The 10,885-nt window shown below is 41.6% G+C and overlaps 1 protein-coding gene across 1 annotated transcript; it reads left to right on the top strand.

Annotated features, from left to right (window-relative positions):
• Positions 1 to 215: 215 nt before the first annotated feature.
• LOC141333824 (tripartite motif-containing protein 16-like) lies at positions 216 to 10,613 on the top strand. Its single transcript, XM_073838975.1, has 6 exons — positions 216 to 812; positions 8,237 to 8,332; positions 8,435 to 8,647; positions 8,936 to 9,098; positions 9,243 to 9,290; positions 9,585 to 10,613. The coding sequence occupies exons 1-6, from the start codon at positions 240 to 242 to the stop codon at positions 10,130 to 10,132; spliced, it is 1,641 nt and encodes a 546-aa protein (XP_073695076.1). The 5' UTR covers positions 216 to 239; the 3' UTR covers positions 10,133 to 10,613.
• Positions 10,614 to 10,885: the final 272 nt, after the last annotated feature.

Genomic DNA, 10,885 nt, shown 5'->3' with positions numbered 1-10,885 from the left:
CCAAACTTTGGTGAAAAATATGTAAAAATGTAATCCCATCCATTTTAGTTAAAAAAGTACAGTGAAAACATTCATAGTTTTTTCATCCATAACCTCACTTGCAGACAATCTGCTTTTACATTCTTCACTCAAACACAGAAGCAGCAAAAGGGGAAGCAGAAAACTCTTCATTTCAGTGAAACGAAACTTAAGTGTAGTTGAGCTGTTGTGTGTTTGCCTCTCTGTATTCATGCAGTAAAATGGCAGAAGCCAAATTTTCTCAGGATGAGTTTATGTGTCCAGTGTGTTTGGATCTCCTGCGGGATCCAGTGGCCATTCCCTGTGGACACAGTTATTGTAAGCGCTGCATTACAGGCTGCTGGGATCAGGAGGACCAGATGAGAGTCTACAGCTGCCCTGTGTGCAGACAGACCTTCAGTCCAAGACCTGCTTTAGCTAAAAACACAATGCTGGCTGAAGTGGTGGAGAAACTGAAGAAGACTAAACTTTCAGCTGACTGTTATGCTAGAGCTGGAGATGTGCAGTGTGACATCTGTACTGGAAGAAAATACAAAGCCATCAAGTCCTGTCTGATGTGTCTGAACTCCTTCTGTCAAACTCACCTTAAAGAACATGAGAGTTTGTTTAAAGGAAAGAGACACAATTTGACTGATGCTATTGGACGACTGCAGAAGATGATGTGCCAGAAACATGACAAGCTCCTTGAAGTTTTCTGTCGCACTGACCAGAAATGTATATGTATGTTGTGTACAAAGTATGAACATAAAAACCACAACACTGTATCAGCGGCAGAACAAAGGGCAGAGAAACAGGTATGAACCATAAACTGAAATTGGTGAAATAATAATGATGCTCATATGTTTTATAAATATTTATGTCACAACCATTTTTAACATGTAACAGCATTCACATGACACACTTAAGTAATGCTGCATATCATAAGTGTAACTGCAATTAGAGTTTCAGTACTGTAGTGATTTTTTATGATTTTATGTTATAGGGCAACAGCCAGGGATTTTCACCCTGACAATAAATAACAATCATGGATGATTGTTGAATAAATAAGAGTTTTATAAATTGGAGGAAGTAGGATGGTAGTCTGACCATTCTGAAGGATTTGTAAGATAACATTAACTTGTTGAGCCTCTTACTGTATTATCAACACAAGGAAGACATACATGTAATGAAGGCGTTTTATTAACAATAGGATAGAAAAGAGTAACTAACAAGTACCAAATGTATACAATGAATGGATAAAGTGCATAAAATTGATAGATGTAAGCGACTGAGTTTAGATGTTTCTATAGGTGTTATCTTATGTAAGGATACACTGTATTTTTTTTTTTTAAGACAGGAAGCCAATAAAGTCAAGTCAAATTGAGTGGATGTGAAAATAAATCTGCATAATTTATACTTTTGATCTTTCATTCAACAAATTCACAAAATTCTAACCTTTCATTAAGGTAAAACAATAGAACCTAGGGGTGACATCTCATTATGAATTTTTTTTTCCCTCTAGTTCACGTTGGCCACTATTATTGGCACCCAATCATTGCAAAGTCCTTTTCCCAAAATGACAGTACTGAGTTTTCTCCAACACTGTCTAATGAGTTTGGAGAACACCTGACAAGAGATCAGAGACCAATCTTTCATACAGAATCTCTCTAGATTCTCCAGAATCTCTCTCTTCCCAGCTTAATGTTGGAGCTTCAGTCAGGTTTAGATTTGTTATCTGCTGGTATTTGATAGAATCCATAAAGCCATGTATCTAAACAAGATGTCCAGGACCTCCGGCAGAAAAATAGGTCCACAACATTAAAGACCCAGCAATATTTTTAACCATGGACATGTGGTACTTTTTTTTTATCCCTGTCTGCACCAAAACCATCTGGAGGGTTAGCTGCCAAAAAGCTCATTTTTAGTTTCATCTGACCATAGAAGCCAGTCTTGTTTGAAGTTCCAATCATGTCTGACAAGTGAATATGCTGGAGTTTGTTTTTGGGTGAGCCAGGAGGATTTTTTCTTGAAACCCTCTGGAACAACATGTGGTGATGTAGAGGCTGTTTGATCATTTTATTTTAGGTTTTCTGACCCCAAGACTCAACAATTCTCTGCAATTCTCCAACTGTGATCCTTGGAGAGTCTTTGGCCACTCAAATTCTCCTCCTTATCGTGCTTTATAATGATATAGACACACGTCCTCTTCTAGGCAGATTTGTAACATCTTTAGTTGATTGGAACTTCTTAATTATTGCCCTGATGGTGGGAATGGGGATTTTCAATGCTTTTGCTCTTTTCTTATAGCCACTTCCTATTTTGTGAAGCTCAACAAACTTGTTCTGCATATCAGAACTACATTCTTTGGTTTTACTTCTTGTGATGGATGATTAAGGGAATTTGGCTTTTGTGTTCCTCATATTTATAATCCTGTGGAACAGAAAGTCATGACTGGACAATTTTATACTCCTAGCCACCCTGGTGTGCTAAAGAATTTTTCAGTATTCATTGGAATATACTTCAGACATATTTTACTTAGACAAATTTGTAGGGGTGCCAATAATTGTGGCCAACGTAAACTAGAGAAAAACAATTGTTTTAAAATGAGATTCCCCCCATTTTCCATCGTTTTACTTCAATGAAAGGTTATAATTTTGTGATTTTTTTTTTTCCAAATGAAAGATCTAAAGGATAAACGATGCAGATTTATTTTCACAGTCACCTTTGCTCATATTTACTAAGGGTGCCAATATTAGTGGAGGGCACTGTAAATATAAACACACAACACTAGATGTAAGGAACTATTTTTAAAAGAAAATTAGGTTTTTTAGGCTACATTGTAAGCTTTATAAAAATCTTTTGTGATTATCCTCTGATGTACATTTATGTTATAACTTGTATTAATGTATCATGTATTAACGTGAAGATGTGTTAACTTGCTACCTGCTGCCTGAGGCAGAATAAAATAGACATTAGACTTTTTGTATTAAATCTACTTGTATCTATCCCAGACTACATTAGTTAATTAAAATTTAGTTTTTTCCAAATTTGTTCATAAAAATGCCTTCAATTCAAGGACATAGAATTTAGTTGGGGTGCAACTAAATTGTTCCTTGCAATAATTTTGATCAAACAATAAAATTTATGGGCTTTTTTATGGGATTCATATTGGCATGAATCCTTTTTAATTTGTGATAATTATACACTGATAAGGGACAACACAAACCACAAAAACGTATTTTATAACAAACAGTTTATACATAGAAAAAAACTTTCAATTCATCAAAATATCCTCCATTAGCAGCTATTACAGCTCTGCATAATCTGGGCACCTGAGCTGTCAGTTTATTCAAACATTGACGTGATATATTACTCCAAGCCTGCTGATGGATTGGCCAAAGATGATTCGCACTATGTTGATATTGTCCAAAGCCACACTTTGCCAGGGGTGTTTCCAAACTTTTGGAGGGCAGTGCATGTAACCACTACAATTTTCCCAATCAGCAGCATCTTCAAGGCAAGATATTATGTCTCACCTAATTCAGCACCCATATACATCAGACGGAACACATCTTTCGAATTTTGTGGATGAATCATGGGGTAACTACATTCAAAGCATGCAGAACATGCATACACATGGACGAAACACAGTTGATTGACTTGAGTGACTTACCTTAGACCCACCCATCGAGCTGAAACAATCTGAATAAGATCGCCATTGTTTCAACTCAGGTGCAGAGGAAGACTCTAACTGAACGATTGAGGTATTCTGTTGTTGGATGTAATAATTATCATAGCAGTAGTCATTTACTCACGACATCTGAGGCAGAGGACAACGTTACTTTCGTTTTTAAAAGGAAAGTGCCGATCCCGATCTATATATGCATCTATGTTCATGTGAATCATTCGTGATGCAGCTTCACCCACGGCAGAAGTGAGTATATGGGGTTTTATGCATCTCCTGAATCACATCAAGTCACAGCTGATCCAGCTAAGTCAAACCAAGCCACTGCTGCTCCAGTTAAGTCAAGCCAAGTCGCAGCTGTTCCAGCTAAGTCAAACCAAGCCACTGCTGCTGCTCCAGTTAAGTCAGTCAAGCCACAGCTGTTCCTGCAAGGTCAAGTCAAGTTAAAGCTGCTCCTCTAACATCAAGTCAAGTCACTACTGCTCCCTCAAAGCCAAGTCAAGTCACAGCCACTCCCTCAAAGCCAAGTCAAGTCACAGCCACTCCCTCAAAGCCAAGTCAAGTCACAACTGCTCATCCAACATCAAGTCAAGTCACAGCCATCCCTTCAAGGCCAATTCAAGTCACAGCTGTTCCGTCAAAGCAAGGTCACAGCTTCTTGTCCAGAGCCAAGTCACGTCTCGTCCGAGCGTCCAGAGCCTACGCTCCCAAGCCATACGGAGCTGACGCTCCCAAGCCAAGTAAGCCACGCAGAACTGACGCCCAAACCTCACACCTTCCAGCCCAGTGGGCATCCTATTGCCTACTGCGCTGCCTGTGATGCCATACCTACCCAAGCTCCCTGATCAGCCATGGCCTATTGAACTGTTTTCTCTGCCATGGCTAACCAAGGCTTCCTGCTCTGCCTGCTCCACCATGGCTTCCTGCTTTACTCACACCGCCAAGGCTTCCTGCTCTACCTGCTCCGCCATGGCCTCCTGCTCTGCCTGCAACGCCAAGGCTTCCTGCTCTGCCTGCATTGCCAAGGCTTTCCGGCTCTGCCAAGGCTTCCTGCTCTGCCTGCACCACCCTGGCTTCCACTACTCCACAGTCCGCCATTGCTCAATGCTTACCTGTATTCACCTTGTTGTCCGTCTGCTTCCGTAACAGAAGCCTGGACCCATACAGTTCACAGCATGTGCAACCCCGATCCAGAGCCCAGTCAGCTTTTATCACCCTGCAGCACGGAGCACCAGTCAGAGCCCGCCGCAGCCGCAGAGCCAAGATCTGCCGCGATTAAAGCGACAGAGGACATTGCGACTGACCAAGAGTGTGAGCCAGCTACGTTGTGCATCACCGTGGGAGACCTTGTGGAGATCGAGGGCTTAGAGGGAAGCCCCACCCACACTCCTAACACTGAGGGTGAGCTGCAACTGCGCTGTGGACATTATTATAGAGAACTATTGGAGATATTTGAAGTGGATTTAATAGACTGGTTTGGGGAGATAATTTCCAACTCTCCTGAGTCCCCGTTGGTTCCGTCCAGCCGTCCTGAGTCCCCGTTGGTTCCGTCCAGCCATCCAGAATCCCCGCCAGGCTCATCCAGTTCTCTTGAATCCCCGCTGGTCCCGTCCAGTCTTCCAGAGTCTCCGATGGTTCCGCCTAGCCGTCCAGAATCTCCGCTGGTTCCTTCCAGTTCTCCAATGTCTCTGAAGTTCCCACCCAGCCTCCCTCTCCCGCCCCCACTCAAACCAGCCAATCCTTCAGCCCTGTCTCTGCTGTCGCCTGTCAGTCCCGCAGCTCACCCTTAGGCAGCGCCACCTAGGAGTGTTGATCCATCGTGGGACATCCAGGCTCCAGCTCCGCCAAGGCGTGTCGTTCCCCAGTCTCTGCCTACATCCTCCGAGTCCTGGACTCCAACTCGGTCCTCCAACCCTTTGGCTCCACCTTGGCTCCTGGCTCCCTCATCTCCACCGTGGCCCGTCATCCCACCAGCTCCACCGGGCTCCCTCGTCTCTCCGGCTCCGCCTTGGTCAGTCATTGACCATCCGCCACCTCGGGACTCCATTTCTCCTGCTTCACCTCGTCACTCTGTCCCTCCGGCTTTGTCAGGCTCCTCCTTCCCTCCAGCTCCGCCTAAATCCTCTGTCGCTCCGGCTTCACTGCGGTCTTCCGGAGCCCCAGCTCTGCCTTGGTCCCCTGAGCCATCTGCTTCACCTTGACCCTCCGGTTCCTCAGTTTCACCCTGGCTCTCCGTCTGCTCAGCCTCTCATTTAGGTGCAGATAAATGCCTTTATTTGCAATATAAATAGCAGAAAATCCTTTGCAGAGTGTAAATAGATTAAATAGCTATTTGCACTTACTGTAAATATAAAATAAAAAAGTTTGTCAAGACAAACTTTAAGTTGGCTTGAGAAAGCTGGACCAGAAAGTTTGAAAGGTTTAAAGTAGTTTAAAGTAGTTTAAAGAAGTTCAAAAAGTTAGAAAAGTTTATGAAGTTTAAAAGTATATAAAGTTTTAAAAGTTTAAAAACAAGTTGCTAGTATGTTTCTAACGTGATTGGCAAGCTGCTAGCATGTTTCTAGCATGACTAGCAAGTTGCTAGCATGTTTCTAACATGTTTATAGCATAATTACCAAGTTGCTAGCATTATTCTAGCATGGTTACCAAGTAGCTAGTATGGTTCTAAAATGATTACTGAGTTGCTAAAATGTTAGCTGTCACGTTTGGCCTAGGTATGGCATGGCTTAGCACATATTGGCCAAACTTGTACCATATATGTTTTGCCATGGCTTTAGAATTGGAGGGAATTTTTATTTGGTTAACTTTTTTATTAAGGTATATGGCCCATATGACAGTAGACAGTACACACATATATGGCTCGGATATGGCACATCCTGAAATATGTTAAGTTATGGTTAACATTTGGCTTTTACTTGGAAAAACACACATAACCTGCTATAGTCATGTGTGGCTGGTTCGTGGTAGTCCAAATGTCAACCCATTCATTCATTCTTCCTGTATTCCTATTGGTGGATTACTCAAAATTTGAAAATATGTCCGTTATATCCTGCTCTGCTCCCTCTTTACAACAGCCTTTGCCCAGACACACTCTTATTCAGGTACAAAGAAAACCAGAGTATTGCTCTATCCTTAATGCCTATGTCACAGGTCGGGGCGGCAAATCCGACTGCACCCACCCCTAAAACCCGTTACCACCCTTAGGGAGTCAGACAGAGGTCAGGCAAGGACGACGGACAAGACTTCAGGTAACAGTATTTATTGGGTATAAAAATGGATAAAAAGTTTAAACTAGTGGGTCTTCTGGGCAGGGTCGTTCCGTCCTACGGGCTCACCGAAGGCCCACAGGGTGCAGTGTAGGGAGTGCTCCGGTAAGTGGCTTCGCTGGCTTTCAGTAGAAGGGACGAGTCGGGGCTCACGACTGAACGAAGGCTACTGCAGGACAGTTCGGTTGCGTAATTCGGATACATAATCCTCTTCTTCTGCAGGTAACAGGCAGAAAACTCGCGGCTGGAGGGCTTCACCGCAGAGCAGTCGGTGAGTCTTCGGGTACGAGATCCTCTCAAGGGGCTGGCAGACACAAGGCTTACGGCAGAAGAAGTTCACTGTAAAGCAGACAGGTGAGTATACAGGCACGTAATCCTCTTCTTCAACACTGACAGACAGAGAAATTATGGCTGGGGGATTTTACTGCAAAGCAGTCGGTGAGTCTTCCGGTGTGCAATCCTCCTGAAGGGCTGTCAAATAATACAGTCCAATATCTGTGGAGTACAACAATGTTAGCCTCTTCTTATGTCTTAGAACGTGATAGAAAACTCAGGTAAGTAATGGACATCCAGCAGGTTTAAGTTTACACTTCACACATCAAGACAGTGCATCACATCACTTCATCCCTGCAATTCAACACTCAGTGGAAAATACATATATAGATGGCCGTTGCCCATTCTCAGACCTGGCACTCACGTTGAGGAGTCCCATAGACAGGAAGAGAAGATGGAGATTGATTGGACTACTCACAGTCTCTCACAAACAATCTTACTGTACAGCGGCTTCCTTCCTCCTGTTGCATTAACGTGCTCCTTCCCCCACACTCATAGTCCCGCGCCCGTCTCCCAGCCCCACTTCCTCTTTTGTCACCTCGTGACACCTATCCACTGTTTTAGGTGTGACAGTAGGATAATGGGATTTGCCATGTCATAAGCAGCACCAAGATCCAATAAAATCAAAACTCCATTGCAGAATCTACTGGAAGTGACAAATCATTCATCACTATTAACCAAGCTGTTTCAGTACTGTGATGAGTTGTAAAACTTGATTAAAATAGTTCAAATATTGCGTTCAGCTGAAATAAAAATGGAAGCAACTGTGACAAAAGAACTTTTAAATTAAATTTCATGATGACCAAGTTCTCACTGGGTTCCCACTATTTTTTAATTGTAAATCAGTAAATTTAGTCCACATAGTGCTGTATGGATTTATACAACTGTTCACCTGAACGATTTTACAGTTTTAGTCTTATGTGATGTTTACAGTTTAAATTGGTTTGTCTTCCAGAATCAGTTGAAGGAAACACGAAGAAGGTTCCAGCAAAGAATCCAGCAGAGAGAGAAAGATTTTCAGCAGCTGAGAAAAGCTGTGGAGTCTTATAAGGTGAGTCTGGAGAAGAACAGAGGTTTAAGAGGTCTCAGTTATGACTCTCCACTTTCAGTACTACTGAATCCCACTTTGTGATTTTGATGTGTGTCATAACAGCGATCTGCACAGACAGCTGTAGTGGACAGTGAGCGGATCTTTACTGAGCTCATCCGCAGTGTGACACAGTGGATCAGAGATCAGGAAAAGGCTGCAGTGAGTCCAACTGAAAGACAGCTGAAGCAACTTAAGCATGAGATCAATGACCTGAGGAAGAGAGATGCTAAACTGGAACAGCTTTCACATACACAGGATCACATTCATTTCCTGCAGGTAACAGAGATAGAAAAGAACAGGATAATAGAGATCCTGATGTGCCAGGAGACTTACGGAGAAACTCCAGATTGGGAACCACAGATTTAAACTAAATGATTTAACAAAAATTTCACATATAGTGTAAGTAGCAAATGCTAAAAGGTGTTGCTCTAATGTCATTATGAAATTGAGAAGAATGTAATCAGGTCAAGTAATTTCAACAAGAGCCACTAAATTTTATTATAGTACAGGTTATTGAGTGCGGTTGGTCATTAGGTGATAAGTTTTGATTTCTATTTTCTGTAGAGTTTCCAGTTTCTCTCAGCACCTCCTGAATCTACAGGCATACCCATCATTTCCTTCAGTTCTCAGCTGTTTTCTTGCGATGACATGAGAGAATTTGTCCATCAGCTGAGAGACAAAGTGGAGGATTTCTGCAAAGAGGAGCTCAAAAAGAACTCTGACAGAGGTAAAATCATGGAGATTATTATGCTGTTAAAAATGAGTCCATCATCTAAAATTATGCAGCACATTAGATTAGAAATTGATTGATGCAGGAATCCTTTTCTCTTGACACAAGAATGACACTGTTCATGTCTGTTGACTTCCACAGTCACATTCACAAACATTGTTCCCAGGACCAGGAATGAATTCCAACAATGTAAGTAACTAAAAAAAACTGAGTCTTGATGTTCTTTGTAACAAAATGACAGAATTGTGAGATGAGTGGATCCATCTGAATAGCTTTATTTGTAGACAGTGTTTCAGAGAAAAGGCCGCAGGTGCTTAGGAGGCTGTAGTTGGCCTTGGAACTTCAGTCAGAACATAGGACAGGAGGCAGGAGTCAGTTTAGCAGTTTACTAAGTTCTCATCCTATCACTGCTGACAGTTTCATAGCTAGATGATTTCAGCTTCAGGTTCATAATTTCTGCTTCTGGTGTGTTTTTTTTATCAGATGCCCATCAGCTCACTTTGGATCCAAACACAGTGAATAAACGCTTCCGTCTGTCTGAGAGGAACAAAATGATTACTGTCACTGACACAGAGCATCCATATCCTGATCATCCTGACAGATTTGATGGATATAATCTTCAGGTGCTGTGTAGAGAGAGTGTGTCTGGACGCTGTTACTGGGAGCTGGAGTGGAATGGAAATAATGTCTTTATATCAGTGTCATACAAGTGCATCCGCAGGAAGGGATGGGGTGGAGAGTGTTTGCTGGGACGCAATAATCAGTCCTGGAGTTTGTTCTGCTCTCCCTCCAGGTACTCATTCTTACACAATAACATAGAGACCAAACTTCCTATAAAGTCCATCAGCTGTCGTAGAGTAGGAGTGTATGTGGATCACAGTGCAGGAACTCTGTCTTTCTACAGCATCTCGAAGACAGTGAGCCTCATCCACACAGTCCAGACCACATTCACTCAGCCGCTCTATCCTGGGTTTAGGGTTTATTATAAATCTGGGTTTGGTGTTGGATCATCAGTGAAATTGTGTGGATGAATAATAACAGATTACTTTTAGGTACATGATAAATCAGTAACAGTGAGATGTTATAGAGCCTCTTATTTTCTTCTCAGTACATACATACTGTACTATAGCACGTCTGTCACTGAAATAACATATCTTTAGTTTTAAGCAATGCTGTCACTTGTGTTAATGCTCTGTCTTTGTTTTAGTTTGTAGATATATAAAAAAAAGCATTTGCTGCCTACTCTGCTTGAGTAATGTGAGTATGAAGGAGAGTTGCCAAGTCCACTTATAATACCAACTTTAGGCTTCTTTTTTGTTAAATTGCATGAAAATATTTTGGGTCAATGGTTTTTGGGCTTATTAAAAAAATATGGTTGCTTGTTAGGAAAATCTGACCAGCACCTTTGTTTCTTTACATTTATGTTTGCTGTATTCTCCAATGCATTGATTTGCCTGCTCACAGTAGTTATACAGTGCAATAATATAATGCTGAAGTGTAAATTGTCAAACATTCCACCCCTCCTCCTAACTACTGGAAAAAATCATGTTCAACATGAAGGCATTTGACACTGTAATCTAAGATAATCTAACGATAGTAGTAGTTGTAATAGAGCAGCCAAATGATTTTCTTTTACAAGGTACATTTTTAATTTTTACAATGTTTTAGTAATGTATTATTACTGTCGATAATAAAAAAATAAGTAGGCTTATACTAATACTAAAATAATAAACATTTTGTTTGAATATATTTTATTAGGCTATAAATAAAGGCTCTTGTCTTTT

This window comes from Garra rufa, chromosome 4 (assembly GCF_049309525.1).
Source record: "Garra rufa chromosome 4, GarRuf1.0, whole genome shotgun sequence".
In the NCBI taxonomy this organism is placed as follows: Eukaryota; Metazoa; Chordata; class Actinopteri; order Cypriniformes; family Cyprinidae; genus Garra; species Garra rufa.
This window is presented reverse-complemented; position numbering and strand designations above follow the sequence as displayed.